At 40.3% G+C, this 17,451-nt stretch overlaps 1 protein-coding gene across 1 annotated transcript in view; it reads left to right on the top strand.

Moving 5' to 3' along the window:
* galnt9 (polypeptide N-acetylgalactosaminyltransferase 9) overlaps positions 1-17,451 on the top strand; it is an 81,195-nt gene that overhangs the window by 26,414 nt on the left and 37,330 nt on the right. Inside the window, exons 4-5 of the mRNA XM_041042496.1 lie at positions 3,570-3,744; positions 14,724-14,921. Of these exons, the coding sequence (XP_040898430.1) occupies positions 3,570-3,744; positions 14,724-14,921 (373 nt within the window). The remainder of the gene's footprint in view (positions 1-3,569; positions 3,745-14,723; positions 14,922-17,451) is intronic.

The raw sequence follows: 17,451 nt of genomic DNA, 5'->3' as shown, positions 1-17,451 counted from the left end.
CAAGGCTCTACCACATTTTAAATAATTAAAAGCATGTTCGATACCTCTCTACTATCTATCCTTGACAAAGAACCCATAATCTTCCATGTTGCCAGAGGAATTCATGGCGCTCCTTGTGCAGTCCACAATGTATTCATTTTTAATTCATAGTATGATGGATAGTTATTTATCCTCTGCTATGTTGCACTCCCAGTCCTTTAAAAAGTATTCCCTGCTCCATAACTCTCCTCCCATGGATGCAGTCCAACGGTTTATTTGCTAGGATCAGAGGGAGGCCCATAACTTTTCTCCGTCCTAGCAAAGCCCGGTAATTATTACATTCTAATAGCTTTTATCATATTGTCGCTGCAGGGTACGCAGATGATGGAGTCCCATTGCACAGGATTGAAACCTTCAAACAGAACCACACTGCAAAGGTCTTTGGACCCTCAAACAGTGACAGATCCACAGGGGAATTCAATAAAGACTAACCTCATTATTCATAAATAATTTTACGTGACATTGGTACTAAATACTAAGAGCGTGCTCATCTGCACCCACTACCCTGAGATACTTTATACTAAAGGATGCCAATGAGATGAAAGAGGAAAGGTCTAACTTTGATGAGTCCAGCTCTCTCTGGATGGAGAGTGAACCATTTACTTTCTGCGTTTCAAAGTTTTTGTTTAAGTTGTATTAATATTTGATGTGCAACTTCTTGTGGGTGGAAGAGGTCGCACAACACCAAAGAGTTCTTTGCATTTGAAGATGAAATCCTCTAAAAGTATCACTTCATATAAGACAGTAGACTAAACTAAACTTCACTAAAAGGGCCAATAAAACAACATAATAATACTCCATTCCAAGGAGAAATCCTGCATTGAAAATCAAACAGAGGTAAAAGTGCGGAAGAATTATCAGCACAATAAACCTAAAGCATCAAAGGTAAAAGTAGAGAATTTTACTGATGTATTATTACAACAAACATTATTAACCTATATTCATTATTCTAGATAACGATGCATTCATTTGCAAGTGGTATTTTATTGTTGTGGCAGTCAGGGCTAGTTTTAACTTCTTCATGTGCAGTTCACTAATTTTAGCCAGATAAAACTGAAGGCTGTGAATGATCAGTGGGGGAGGAGAGGACAACAGCAAAAATCTGAAAGGTTTAGAGCAGATATCATTCTTTAGTGGATCAGCTGAGAGACATTTTAAATGTGATGGATCCCAACCAGACACTGCTTTTTTATGAAGTCACAAGCCAAAAAGGTAAAAAGCAAGCAGCAGCATGTTATATTTTGCAAGCTTATGGGTTTTTTTTTTATGTAAAATTCTAATCTGTAAAATGAATGGTAACTACAGAATCCCTGAAACACAGTGGTTTGCAGTAGCATACACAGAAATACTCAGCACCTAAAAACTTATGTAAGTACTGGAGTAAATATACTTTCCACCACTGAAATTAAACAGACAGCTACATCTGCAGGCAGTGTGTCTCAGAGGAGTGGGAGGAAAAAACACACAGACAAGAGAAGAACATGCAAAGTCCACACACAAATGCTGCAGCCAGCTGGCCAACACATTCAAATCTACTACCTACTTGCAGTCACCATGCAAACCACTGAGCCACCATGCTGTTCATTTGCTAAACATGAAAGTAGCTCTGAAATAGAAAATAACACATCCACAGACAGGCAAAGACAGAAACCAAGTCCACATGTTTCAGTTGTTGCTTTTAAATGGTGTCAGAGGCAAATGCCCATTTGCATAAAGGGTCACTGTTTCCAAATCCACTGTCTTTTTCTGCAGCAGTTACAACTGTATGCCGAGATATACAGCAAGAAAAACCTGAGAATCCTTACAATCCATGCACTCACTGCATCTCCTCAGTCACACAGACTGGGAATTAGACTTTTTTTTTTACTTTCAGTGGCTGATTTATGTTGCAAGCCAAAGTCAGAAGCTAGGTCTGGATGCTGTTCAGTGTGCCACAAGCATCCTTATTAATCTCTCGCTCAGCAGTAACCTGGAGGAGAAGCTCAAACAGCCATCTATCCTCCAACGAAACACAGACAGCAATTTGCGCAACTGGCTTTTTATCCGGCAAACTTTGTTTCCAGTAATGACAGCCAGTGTCATCTGTGAGAGCAGAGGAGGAGAGATGTTACAATCAGGCAGGAATAAAGACTTCAGCTCAGGAATACATAAATGCATATCGTGACACCGTACAACGACCGGTATTGTAACCTTGAACATTGTCACATTTAGACTGATCAAACAAATGTCACCTGACTCCATTTTCTAGTTTGATTTAATGCAGTCTTACCTCTCACATCAATATGGTATCCTGAACAAACAGCTTCCTCTCATTATTATTCCTCTCAGTCTTTGGTGCCACCGCCATGCACATAAAGTTGACAGTTAACATTAGAGTTGGGCAGTAATGTGTTACTTAGACTGTTGTAGCAGTAATGCGTTAATTTATCAGTAATGAATACTGTAACACGCCTTCACTTCACAATTTGAGCATCGGCTTGTTCGGCGTCATACTGGGAATTTGATGGTTGGTTGATATCAGTTGGGTCTTTATGAGTTCAGGCATCAGACTGGTCTGATATTTGGGCTCACTGCATTGATTTTTTTTGCCAGCTTTGACCCAAAATATGCTAACCCTCAGAACGTGCTTTCAATCAGATTGTTTAACTGAACGTGGACATTATGATGCCAATTATTTCACTGTATGAAGAACCATGGAAAACTTCCCTTTGTCCCTGAATCTTAACTCAAGGTTAGAAAATTGATATTTTGGTTTTTTACGTTCGGACGTTGTCCGTAGCATCCTTAACTGTTTTGTGCTGCTCTTCATTCTGCACACTACCTTGTGTGAGCAGCTATGTTAGCTTGCCACAGAGGACTGAGATGTGGAGAGGTGCGTAGCTGCTATAAAAGAGGACAAATGTAACTTCTGATAACTATGAAAATGTAATAATTACATGTTGTGTCTACTTAGCAGGTTTGCTAACGTTAGCCACGTAGATGAATACATTCAGCTGTCGGTGTTGGTCAGAATTGGACGGAGTGTAAACTCAACAGCTCCACTCACAGGATGAGACTAGCCGGGCTAATGTTAAGCTAACTATGAAATACCTCCTAACCATAAGCTGGCTGCTTGTTAAATACCAGTATAATGTATTGTTTTCCATTTCTACAAGTGTTAAATATAGAATGTGTGAATGTGGGTGTGCTGGCTCTGGAGATGTTTAAAGTCATCTGTGCTGGGTAACAAAAGGAAAGTTATGGGTAACATAACTAGTTGGTTTTGCTGCTAACGTGTAATACGAATAGTTTATTACACTTAGTGTGCACTTCTTAAGCTAAAAGTGTAAAAATAATCATAGAACTTCAAATTGAGCACTTGTTTTCATTACGGTCCTGACACAAAGACTGCAAGGTCAAAGCCATTCAACATTAGCTCTGGCTTCTCTTGGAAACACTTCATCATTTACTCCAGCTGCCTGGTCACTGACCTCACACAGTCATTTAGATGTCGCTTAAAAGGGGATTTTCTCATATCTGCCCTCTTTCAGTGGAGCTGAAATTCAACTTGGACCAGTATGTGAACAAACGCTACCCAGGCCTGGTAAAGATCGTGAGGAACAGCAAGCGGGAGGGCCTGATCCGAGCAAGAATACACGGCTGGAACGCGGCCACGGCTCCTGTAGTCGGCTTCTTTGATGCCCACGTCGAGTTCAACACTGGCTGGTAAGAAAAGGTCATGTTTAACATGAGAAGATCTAAGCTGCTTCGCTGTCCTTTCTCACCTTTGCCTTCGTGGTTTGCTCTTTATGTTTTCAGAACAGAGGGGTGTCATGTAAGATTATTATCATTGAGATATACAGTATAGTCTGTCCTAAGCATTTTGATGTACAGCCAGGCCAATTCTAACTGAGACAGCACTTTTCAGCAATATGACCCTTATTATTAGTAAGGGTTTGTTGTTAACAAGCTTTTTCTCTCTTGCATCTCCTTTTAAATTGTGAATAATGGGCTTTGGTTAGAGCTGAATAAAAAGCCATGCCAATTTAAATGGCACTACCTATCCAGCACATACACGCTTACGATGAGAGAGAGAGTCAAACACTGTGAAAGGCGAGAGTTAGTGTAATTAAAGAGGGAACTGAAATGCTGAGCATTTCAGCATTATTTTACCAGCGAGCTCTGGGCTTATTTTGCGATATGAAATTACTTTTGGGGGTCTCAGTCCAATGTCTGCCTGCTGCTTACATTTACCAGCAAACAAGTCATTCAAATAGATGTAATTGGCACCTAATTTGAGCCTGTCATGCTGTCAGTGTTTGAAGATGAAGTGTAGCTTTTGTTCCCTGGGAAACTGCCTGGGAGGCAGGAGGGGGGACAAGGAGAGATGAAGGAAAAAGAGGAGGGCTGTAGGAGGAGGGCAGAGAGAATCGTTTCAGTTCTAAATTGTTTACAGTGTCCCTGGATGCAGTTCAGCATTTCTGGCTAACCAGATACCAGGGATGTAAACAAATATGAAAGCATCATTTGGACATTACATGATTTGGACGTTAAGTTACATTATTTATCACCTGATTGACACAACTTGCCACAACTGTCACTCACACCTCTTCCTCTTATGCTCGTAAGAAACACACAGACACATATGTATCGTACATATCATACACACACCGCTGCAATCAACAGCACTCACTCTGTACTGTGGTGGCAAGAGATGTCCAGTGGCTAAATGGATTTATGGACATTTATCCATAAATCCATTTAGAAGAGACGGAAAAAGGCAGTCCTCCTGACTCATAACCATCACATTCAGACATATTGCAGCTTGTTGTTGTCTGTACAGTGTGAACAGGAAGTGTTGTAGCCAAAGCAGGATGACTTTCCATGACGCATATTTGCCAAAATGCCATCAAACAGACTGCAGACTAAGAACAGGACGTGTAAATTGGTAACTTGATTCAGTAGTCAGGCATTTATGGGTTCATGCTCAGTAATTTTCAATAATTTGTACACTTGACGAGCTGAAGTTAGGAAGTGCATGCAAAATGGCCAAGAGAGCTTTTCAGATTTCTTTCTCATTTTATTCATCTACATTTCAAAACAACTTTACTTTCATATAGACTGCACACACTAGCTCCTTTTTTAAGTTCTGTAGTATGTTCCTATGTGCTCTTATGGCCAGTTTATTTATTTATTTATTTATGACTTATATTTTCTCACTGTTGACGCCCCCCAATCTAATTCCACTGTTCATTTCATTTCAATTAAATTTAGGTACGTGGTTAAACTATGACATGTTTTGTGAGCAGATTAACTTGCACATGTACCTGAAAATGAAAATGAAGCTGTCTAAATGATTTCTAACAATTTCCCATATTGGCCTAAATACAAATACAATATTAATTCAAATATTTTATGAAATAAACACAGATACACACAGACAGCTTAGCTTTGCATTACACCCTTGCTAAATACTGCTATGATCGCAGATCAGGCTTCACAACTTGCAAGTGTGTCTCATATTTATGTATTGATTGCTATATAAGAAGCTCACTGTATGTCCCTCGGTTTATTAAAACAACACAAAAGAACTAAAATTCAGCATGAATGTGACCCTGCTTAGGATGAGAAAGCCATAAACATACTACGGTGGATTAGTCAGCCACCAAGCACCATGACCTTGTGACCCTTACAGAGGGATGATTTGATGTACCTTGATTGCTGCCTCTTGGCAGATTGTTTTATAGCGTGAATGGGAACTGGAGGCCTGTGGGCTGTGAAAGGACGGCTGTCCCCCCAGCAAGCAGTGCTCAGAGAGAAAGTTATATCATTGCCGAGGTGCATTTCTGATGATAACTGATTCCCCTGGTGGTTTCCTCATCTGTTTTCCCATCTGTTCTTGCTCAAAAATAGACGTGCCTTTCACACCCCCACATAACCCGTTCACCTCTTCGTCAGTTCTCGTGCTAGCACGTCTCCACCCCTCCCGTTGTACACGACGAGGCTGTGTAGTCAGATTGCCTTTGAGTTAGCTCACCTGCCGCCATCGTGTGAATTTCACACACCTCTCTCTTCTGTCACCCCCTCCCCCAACCACACACACACACACACACACATCCTCATCCCCATCCCTGCCTCCATCTTCCCATCTTCCTTTGATAACCTGCTCCCTTCATTTTTTTTTTTGTTTTTTTGTTTCTATGCCTCACATATGAGTTTGCATGAGGTTTTATTTACAGGAGTCAATGAAAAGTACAGCAGAATCCCTGTAATTTTTCTACGAGGAGATGCTGGGTAAAGGGATATAGTGATGGGAGAGATGTGCGTGAGTGTGCTTGCATTTATTATCTACTGTATGTCTGCAAACATTCAGTGCTGCCCCTTTATTCAGACAGATTCACTTGTGGTATCTATGCTATCTGTTTGTTAGAGTGGAAGAAGCTCCCTATTTATCATAATATGATTATTCACCATGGCACATACAGTGATAAGTGAGATGGATGGCTCCTGTAGACGTTATGGCGAGTCTCCCTCAATGACCTTGTACACACACTGCTTGCTCACACTGAGCCAGAGACAATGCTGCCAGCTCTCAGCTGCTGCGTGGTGATTCATTGGCATGGCGTTCCCCCTGGGGTGCTGTACATTTGCAGCTAAAATGTATTGCTGGTTCGCATTACTGTTAAAGCAAACATAATTGTATCATACTGTATAGTGCACTTGACAGCTGTTTCCCATTCCCTCACACCATGTTGGTTTATGAGGAGTTAAGAAGCGAGCGGTTTCCACCAGAGGAGTGATGGAATCTGATTTCCACGGCTTTGCTCCGCTTTAATATGAGGATATGAAATCGTTGCCTATCATTAATGCCGTATTGCATCAGCTTAATGTTCACAATCCATCTCCTCTAACGCTTTATATCCATCCATCCCTGAGACAGAGGATGACCATTCTGCTCCAGACACGACCCGTTTCCTTCTACATGCTCTGTAAATAAACAGGATTAATGGTAGGAAATGGGAGCGTGTTGTAATTAGGCCCCTATGTATGCCACACTTCAGCCACAAGGCTGCAGAGGGGAGGCACAGGGAAATTGATATTTATTTGGTTTTTGAAGCCCCTACACAGTTGCAATCTCAGGTTATTAACGATTAATGATTAGCAGTGTAGCAGGCGCTCCCTGCTGAGTGTGTGCAGGAGATAAGGCTGTCATTGCGGGGAGGCTGTAATGAAATACATGCTTCAGAAAGCAACACTGGATGAATGTTGAATGCTCCGCTGCTGTGTGACCTGGCGAGTTTATCTAAGAATAAGACAAACTGGTGGAACTGGGAATAGAAACAGATTCCAACCAACCTCCACCTCCTGTAATTATGAAATATACAATATTTGTCACATTCATATTTGATATCAGTTGCTTTGTGAATATCACAGAGCTCTCTCTGCTCATTATGCCATGCAGGTGCAGTGGTATTATATTCAATTCAGTGGATAAATTTCAGCATTCTTGAAGGTTGAGGAAATATTTTTCTTAAGCACAAGTAAATCATGTCTTGTCATGTCGCTCCCTGTGTCTGGCCGTGGCTATGGCTGCAGCCATCCTGAGTTTTTCACAGAGCACAGGCCAGGCAGAAAACTGAAAATCTGAAACCACAGAAAAGACAGATATTTATGCAGCCTTTACATTGGTATCGTATCAATCACGTCATGCATTTTAGAAATGGAGCAGAATCTAACATGTCTAGTTCAAAAAAGCCCTGATGCCATAATGAATTGAAATTCTGCGTGGATACCTTGACTTTCTTTGGACTCTGCATTTTTTATGGAAGGACGGAGACTGACCAATATTAATATGTGTTCTACATATACTGTCTGAGCTGCTCTGTGAAACATCCAGGCAGAAGGACTGTGGACAGCCTCACATTCAGAGACTTAATCTGCTTAAAAATGGCTCGAAGCGCTGCAGGCTTCGATTCTGAGTGATTCTGCATCATATACACACACAGAGCAAACACAAATTAACACTAACAGAGTTCATTTCAGCACTTTAAGACTCTAAATGGATCCACACCACAGAGTTAATTGAACTCTTTTTAAAGTGTTGGTATAAATTAACACTTGACTTTTTGTGTGGTCATAACGTAACACTTCAACACTAACCAGTGTTAGCCGTTTTCAACACTAGTGTGCATCGTTAGACGATCCCTTACAGTGTCACTATTAGCTATACAGGTGTTAAGTCAGTATGGTTACAAATAATTATCTCAAAAATCACATCTAATGTGATAAATAGAGAATGAGAATTTATATAACACAGTTTATTTGAACACAAACATCAAAACGTGTATGGAAACAGTGGCGCTGTTTTCATCCATTGCCTTCATGATTTCACATCATGTGGCTCTGACATTGAGCTCACGTGAATAATTAATTTTCTATGTATATGTTCATGAATTTTGTGACATGACTGTTTTGCTTGAAAGGAAAAAAAAATCCTGTAAATAATCCGTTGGATTCTTTGCTCTGTGGAATTTCTGCATCTTTCTGAATCTTTTCTCCAAACTAAACTGCCATCCCACGCATTCTTTAAAGACGGTTTGAAGGTAGTTAGCTCTGTGATAGTAAGATGAATACAAGAAATATAAAGTGGAAGTTGCAACATGAGCAAATATCACATCTTTCTCAAAATACATGACTTACCAACAGTTACAAGGGAGAAAGTAAAACCTTTGTGCTTCTACTGAAGCTCTGAGGAAGCCTAAGAGAGTCGACAGAGTTCAATGAGCCTTAGTTTTTCATCCTGATTCAAAAGCTAAAGTGATGCAGTTGTGCTGTCATATTACCAAATTTAGAGTTCAAAATACCTTCAACTTCACTGAAAAATAAAGTTAGAATTTAAAGAACGAGTACAGGTAGCTAAGACTCTAAGCAGTAAGTAGGTAGTGAAACTCATTATTAAAAGACACCATTTTCACTTAATGTTTAACAAGTATATGGGAACTCCACCCATTTTACACATCAAAGTCAGTTTACAGGTCTTGGGGAATACTGCTGCATGTGTGAAAAAAGTTGTATAAAGCCTTTTGTGGCTCTAGAAGGATCTGTGTGAAGTCTGACACACTGCTACTACAAGTTTGAAAATGGAAAAAAAAAATCTAGGGGTGTGGCATTAGATAGATGTGAGCTTACCAGCTGTACATCCTGCTCCTTGTCTCTGCTCGAGGCTAGCAGCTCAAGGATACACTGGCAGCTACAAGCATAACACACCCAAACCTCTGAGTGAACTGTTGGCGGTCGAGTTCCTTTGTGGGTAATGTAGGCACCATGTCTTGGCGAGGAATTAAAAAAAAAAAAAAAAACTCTGAGCTTAGTTAGATGTCATTATCTGATAATTCCCTGCTTCAGAATCATTCCCAATTTGAGATGCATTAATCTGGAAATTTTAAATAAGAAATGTGGTCTCAAAGGAAGGAGAGCTGCAGGATTTTTATCTCAGCACTGGACAAAGGTAGGACAGATAGTGAAACCTCCTCTGAGGTTGCTGTGTGGAGTCAAGCAGATATAAATTGAGATTGTACAGTGATGCTTATCCTGGCTTATGACACACCATTCTGTTTGTTTAATTCTGTGAAATGTGTACGCAGGCAGATGTGAAATGCCACAAAAGGGCCGGCTATTACGAAAGACAAACAGCGAGCCACGAAGAGTTAATAAATCAAAAGAGCTCCTGCTTCAGTATGAAACGTTACAAGAAATGGCATGGTGCGGCGAACAGCAAAGGAGGCTGTCAACATGCATTCACAATATTGGATGAGTCATCACTGGAAGGGAGAAAAACCCCATTGTTTGTATGGAACTGGGTATGATTCAGAACGATGTGAATGAATAACCCTCTTGATGTTATGCAGATGAAATGGTACGCTCTCATGCGCACCTCGAATGACAGGCACACAGAGAGGGCCGCTAAAGGGACTGACAGGGCCGGTAAAAACTTTATGGATTTTTTTGACGGTCCGCCAGCAGAGCCGATACGGCAGCCCACTTGCTGGTCCACCGGCCCACCGATGCAGCAGCCCACCGGGATTTGTGTCGGTAGTCCCGATGGCCAGTCTTACTATGGGAAAGAGGAATGACACAGGCTCGTCTGTCAAACCCAGATGTGTCCTCGTTTCCAGAGCGTGTCTATCTTATCAGCCTCATGGATCCCTGAGGTACAGGAGCTGCTGGCTGGCTCTGGGGTGTTTTTGAGTTCTCAAGGACGCAGTGAAATGAATGGAATATGTGCAGGGGGAGGGTGGGACGGCAGAGAAATCTCCTCAAGGTGAGCGAGTATAGAGGGAGATTCAGAGACAGCACAACTTCAACTAACCACGTCAAACTAACCACATCAGGAATGCTGCTACACTAACATAATACTTCACTCCAACCCTCAGTCAGCTCGGTATACTCACAATGTCCATTTCAAATAATGGAATTGTTCATTGAGTTAAATAACTGTTTGTCAGACATCAAAAGGTTTCAAAAAGAATTAAGTATATTGCAACCTGCAGTAGTAAAAACACAGAAAAAAGAACGTCAGGCCACTTCTCTTCATCTTATTTATCTTAGTTTTGACGATGGAGTCATTTTGCATCAAAGAGAATATTTAGCAGACATCAACACATCTGTGCATCCTCCATATGAGGATGTAGTGCAGGGTAAATACACCTAGTGTCTCATTCTTCATATATTTTGATTTGTTTTTCATCAGCCAGCTGATTTATGTCTTGTGCTCTGTAACAACAGTGTCATTGACAGGCCAAAAACCATTTTCCCCACAGACCACCAGTATAAGATCGTACGTCATCTCAATGTAAAGTAAATGGTCTGATTGATTTGTGTGATAAATATAAAGCTGAAACCAGCAGGCGGTTAGTATTTCTTAGCATAAACAGCTAGCCTCACTGTGTCCAATAATGAAAAAAAATCCAGCTTCCTGCAACTCATAAGCTCACTAATTGACACGTTATATGCTGTTTGTTTAATCCGTACAAAACTGTAAATATCCAAACATGTCTAACTATGGTGGTGGTGCTTTCACGTCTGCCCGCAACACAGATTTGGATTTTTATTTGTATCCAGCATTTACATGATCCTTACTAGTGGTCATAGTTACGCACCTATCTTTTTTTTATTCCACAGCTTTGGTGATTAGCAAAGCCACAGATTAAAGAAGAAAACTCTCAGACATGTTTCAGTAACAGTTAATATGATGTTGGAATGAGACAGAAAGTGTCACCTGTCTGCCTCTCAGAACTGTGGCTGTGGTACTTTTACCAACCCATCTCGCATTATTGAATACTGGCTTTTTCTAAGTACTGCCTCATATTTTACTGAGATCATCACATACAGTTCAATTTGGATCCATTCCTTCTGTACTTTCTGTCCCTACCTTCATGTGATAAGTCGTAATTTTGCTTTTGGAAGATAAATGGCTTTCACTTTTTGAAAAGAAGTTGGAGGGGTTAGGGGGAGGAATCAAGGCGAAGACAGAAAGAAAGTCAGTGGGTGGGGAGATAGAGAGAAAGTTGGAGTGTGGGAGTATTCTTGAGAGATACATTTATCATTTTATAATTGCAGCGTCTTTTTTAAATTTAGAAGTATATCATGTGAAGAACTGAGCGTGTGAAGAGTTGCTTTGAAGATATGGTGGAGATCATCTCTCGGCATGAAGAAGATTATACAAATGTAGCCAGTGCCAGCAGCACTTAAGCTTCGTTCTCCACCATATGGATCTCAACACCACGTTTCCCTTTGCCAAGGCTTTAAATAGCAGAGGGAGCTTAGTGTATATGGTATCACTGAAAAACCATTCCAGTGACCAAGAGACACAGGCACCAAAAACCAGGAGTATTTTGTCTTACCAGTAACTCATCCTAATTGGCACTAAAGCTCCTAAAGTAGCTTAACTAAGTGTTGCCTCTAAAGACACATTAACAAAACTGCTGAGAGCAGCTGTTACTGTAAGGGATGGAAATAACTAAGAGAAAGACGGCAGGTTGATACTTGATGTTGTCACATCTTGATAGATTAAGGGACTTGGTTTCTGTTGGTGTATTAGTCATTAATAAATACAACAGTTGTTAGTTGTAGAAAATAGTTACCAAAATGTGCGTTGCTAAAAGCAATATTTTATGAGCCTGCATGTTAATACAGGTGTAATCATGTTTCTGTAAGGAGAGAGGAAGGACTGAAGCTCTGCTGGGACAGAGACTGTCCCATACTGCTCACTGTAATGTTGGCCCCACTGGTAATATGTTTTTCAGTTTATGCATATTAAATTGCTTGGTTATTGGATAAGGGTGGTGATACTCAAAATATCTGTAATTTCAACAAATATAATGGAAAAAGCCAAACCAACAGTGGGTAGCTCCATCTCTCAGTACTTTGCATCTGTAAAAACAAATTACAAATACTGTATAAGATTTAATTCTTTAAGTAATTTCCTAAAACCCCTGGACCCTGTAGTTCAAATATATTATTCAAAGAAGAGAAAGTAGCACATTTGTTTCTCTGCTATAGTGTGTATTTATGATAGCAGTTCAATGTATGTGGGATTGACTTATCATGAACTGCAGCTCCCAGGTTCGTCACCAGTGCAACAATGTGGCTCACTGATGTGTTTTTAATAGTTTGAGGACACAACAAGATAGTTTTATGGCAAAGATGAATAAGGAATAAGATTTATTAGACTTTAGCAGCCCAAGTCTGTCCTAAGGTTATGGTAATTGTTAAATTTAGGGGAAGATCACATTTATAGTTAAAAGTATAGTTCAGCACTTTAGTGTTTTACTGATAGTTAAATGAGAAGATGAATAACCTACCACGTTCATGTCTGTGAGTTAGTTTGGAGCTAAGCACAGTGACAGGGAGTAACTTTCCATAAAACCCTTTGCCTTCACTTCCCTATTTGTTTGCTGATTAAATAAACAAGATACAACATCATACAACAAGAAAGCAAATACACATATCTTCCCAAAATGTTCTTAAAAGAAATCAGAGTTAACTGTTGAAAGGAGACTGGAAATAAACCACACTCTGTGCTGTCAACGTAGCCATCGTCCAGTGATGGCCACAGCGCCGGCTTCTTTATAGCTGGTTTATAGCTAATTCTACCTAAAGGCTAGAACACAGCCCACTGTAACTATCTCTGTTCTCATCAGCATACTCAAACAGCTTTTATGCTTTTATTTTCAAAAGGTTAATGTCTTTAAATCTTTCAACACTATTGACCCAGTTGCTAGATTAACTGCCTGCAGCAGCCACTTTCAGGACTGTCAGTCTGCCACTGTCTGTGGCTTGTTCGTAGTGACTTATGAGTTGGTGCTAAAATGTTCTGTGTATTACAGGAATGCAGAGGACTTGACGTAATTGATAATAGCACAGAAAGAGAAGCAATTAGCAAAAAGAAATATATAAAGATCAAATTACATTATCTTGAAGGCAGAAATCAATGAACAACCAGTAACGAGGTACCAGTACACCACCTCTCTAACAGATCATAATCATATTGGAATTAACAAAAGAGTTCAGATGTACAACTTAATTAGGAAGTAAACATGACTTAAAATATCAAATGAAGTGCGATAAACTGCAAGGACAAAGGACAAAGGACAGAGGGAGCCAGCTCAACTGAAATGCAAGTAGTGAATGAACTCTGGACAAGGAATAAAAGACACTGGATGTGCTCCTGTGCTCCTCAGTCCAGCAGTGATGTGACCCCTGCTTCCAACCCTCCATGTACCAAGACAAGAAACTTTTATTAAAGTCGTAATGTTTGGACTGACAAGCCCATAATTCTGAGGAGTCACTCGTAGCCTAAGATGCTTTGTGAATATGGCTCCTGCTCTCCATTTGATATGCTTTAAAAGAATATGTGCCGGCTAAGCAGCCTCTGAGCAAAAGCCATGAGATAAAGACTTTGAGCAGGAAGGTTGTTTCAGAAACTAACACGCAACCCTTCACACAAAGGCAAAAAAAAAAAAAAAAACACAGAGAGTGGATAGCTTGCTTTCCCAGGAGCAGACTAAGCCTCGCTTTTCACCTGATGCGTTTTGCTTTATCAGGTTTTACCTCTTATCAAGTCTCTCAGCTGGATAAGTGTCACATTCTGACATTTCGTTTTCATGAGAGGGAGATATAAAATATGATATGATATTGTTTGTTGTTCAGTGGAAAATTCACTTTGCAAGAACTTTGAATCGTAGACAGTGGAGGGGAGCGGATCCTGGCAGTCGTTTTGAAGGCTGAATAAATGCTGATTCGACAGAGTGCATCATCGCTGAAAACCCATGTAAATATAGCACTGGAGTGAAAGTTGAGACGATGTATGCAGTCAGCCATAGCTGCTCCTGGCATCGTTTTGTGGAATCAGGATCTACAGTAAATACCTTTGCCTTCAATATGTTTTAAAATATTTGGTTTTATTTCCTGTACATAGCTGCTGTGAAACCACAGTCACATTTACCTTATCCTTTAGGGTCATTCTTGACCACAGTTTTTCTAACATTGTTGTAGTATTAATCCCTCAAACAGCCTGGAATGAACATATGCACAGCTTTATTATTGGCCCTGTAGTCGACAGCTTCTGCAGCTGTGCTGTGGAGCTTCTTCTTACTAAAGCCGCAGAGTCTGCTCTTAACTTCTGTCTCTTTTCTAATCCAAAGGGCTGAACCTATTCTGACCCGGATGAAGGAGGACCACACCCGCATCATCCTGCCAGCCATAGACAACATCAAGTACAACACGTTTGAGGTGCAGCAGTATGCCAATGCTGCCCACGGCTACAACTGGGGTCTGTGGTGTATGTACATCATCCCTCCACAGGAGTGGCTGGACAAGGGCGATGAGACGGCCCCTATCAGGTGAGGGCCTCGCTTGGTGAACAGCGTTCATTATGGATGAGGATGTTTGATGAAATATGGATAGCCCTGGGATATGACTTATTCATGTGTGGAACCATCAAACTAAGCTGCTCTGGAGTCCAGTGTGCCACCCAAACACACAAATAAAGCCTCACTGTAGAAAGCTGTCTAATTACCATGATGAATATCTTCATTTTGATGCAGGATCACGAGGCCACGGCCATGCGATGTCATTAGTGTAATTGCGCGTTGAATATGAGCAGAGCATTCCATTATACCAGTGCAGTTTGGAGGAAAGAATGGGCTCATATCATGTTTCTGTATAATCCTACGACTGGTTATGTGCGTCCTTGGTAAAATCATATCGGATTTTAATAGAAAAAGAGCACAGGAGTAATTGTGTTGCATGGAAATAGTCTTATATTCCAAATCTGTTTGGCCAGAGCAAGCTACAGTAACACTAACTACAGAATCCATATCATTACATTTAACGAATTTTTCTGTGGACGTGAGCTTCCTATTAAAGACGTTTAACACTCCTGTGATCGAGACCAACAAATTGACACTGTAAATGTGGTTAGACCTCATGGTAACAGTGTATCTGCCATAAAATATCTAGCTATAAAACAGTGACCAGATAGATACAAAGAATATCATGTTACCTAAACTGAAAAAGTCTAAAAATCTGTATAACGGCTGCTTCTACAGCACTAATTTCAGAAATGTGAGTTTCCATGAGTGTTTTTTGTGGCATGAATATTTTTCTCTCAATCAACAGTGACGTACCATCACTGCTACTTTTTTGATTGCTCTTAAGATACTTTCTATTTGAAACTCACTTGTGGATGTTTCATATTGAAAGTCTACAAGAAAATGCTTAGAGGAATTATACCCTTTGAGCCACCGGAAAGCTTTTAATGTGAAACGTTTGTGCAGGACATGTTGAGTTCTGTCACAGTAGTTTAACAACTATACAACTATACAATAAAACTGACAGCATGTAATTTATACTGAATTTATTAAGACAACAACAGATTAACTGCAAAAAGCTTAAACAGCAAATTAAAACAGTAACAGTAAGAAAACACGGAGGCTTCTTATTAAAATATGATTGGCTAGTCCTTTCATATAATTAGGAATAAAACCCTGTCTCTAAAAGCCTGTCATTTTAATAGGCTGAGCACAGGAGTGCTGTGCTGCATGGAAATGGTTTTATATTCCCATCAACATCTGTTGAATCCATATAGCTAAAGTGAATCTGTGGACGTGAGCTTAATGCTGAAGCCTTTCTGATCACTTCTAAAGAGACTGACTGAAACCCAAAAGTCATATTCTGTTGGAAATGTGATTAGGTCGCCGGGCAGCACCATACAAGTAATGAATGAAGTAAAGATGAATATCGTTTGATCAGAGGGTCAGTTATTTGCTGCTGAAACAGTGAGTGGATGGCTCCTTGCAATATCTGCAAGTTTCAGAATTCTGGTTTGTCTGTGTTTTCTAATCAGTCTAAATAGTAAAAGATTAGGAATTACATTTTCAGTGTGTGATACAGTATCAGATCCTGAGGCACGCATCCCACCACCATCTTCCTTTTGAATCCTCAAATCAGAATTGGTCAGCACTGCCATAACAACAGGGAAAATCTTACATCATTTGACAGAGAAGATTACCATGATTTTGTTGCCACGGCAGCGTGGCTGAGCCTGCATGAGCATGAAGACACAACAAGAGAGAGGCAAGGAGACAGCAGTGACTGGAAAATGTTCAAAACCAGCAAGAGAAGTGTAGCTGCAAAAATGCATCTGATGTCTTTTATTGATATTCTTCAACATTCAGTATCTTTGATTCAGCTCCAGTCTAGTATAAAAAACAAACAGACAAAAACAGGTCTTAGAGTATGTACATAGCAAATGTGGCCATGCCTATTAAAATGTCCTTTAACAAAACATTGTAGCTGCATGCCAGGTGCAGGGTTAACTCTCGTAGCTGTTCCCGAGCTCTGATCCCTCTGATGAAATGCATAAAAGCGTCGGTCTCAGTGGGACATGCAAGGAAACAAACAGCTCTGTGAAAATGTCTGAAACATCATGACTGAAGTATCTTACGGTAAAGGCAGTGAAAGACTCTTGAAGGACACCAGTTGAACATTTCATATGCTGCTTTAGGAGGAGGAACTGTAACTGTAGTTGTTTGTTTTAATGTTGTAAAGCCCAAGCCAGCGCAGGAGCCAAGAGTATGAGATCAAGCCAGAGTCAGCATGAAGTAGCTCAGCTATTGAGTTTCATCTTCTCCATATTCATGGCACGGTTGGATTACAAATGCTGCTGTGTGCTTGGTGCATTGCCACTGCAATTCAAATGTTTAAAAAAAAATCTCTGACTTAAACCTGATGATAAACCATCCTGGAATATGAAAGGTTTCATACCACAGTGTTTTTAATAGAAAAAGAAATAATATTCCATCCTAAAATTATTTACTTGGCTACAGAAGGTGACCAGAAGCCCATAGTCATCTTGGTTTGTCAGGACCC

The sequence above is a fragment of the Toxotes jaculatrix genome, chromosome 7 (genome assembly GCF_017976425.1).
Source record: "Toxotes jaculatrix isolate fToxJac2 chromosome 7, fToxJac2.pri, whole genome shotgun sequence".
Classification (NCBI taxonomy): Eukaryota; Metazoa; Chordata; class Actinopteri; family Toxotidae; genus Toxotes; species Toxotes jaculatrix.
This window is presented reverse-complemented; position numbering and strand designations above follow the sequence as displayed.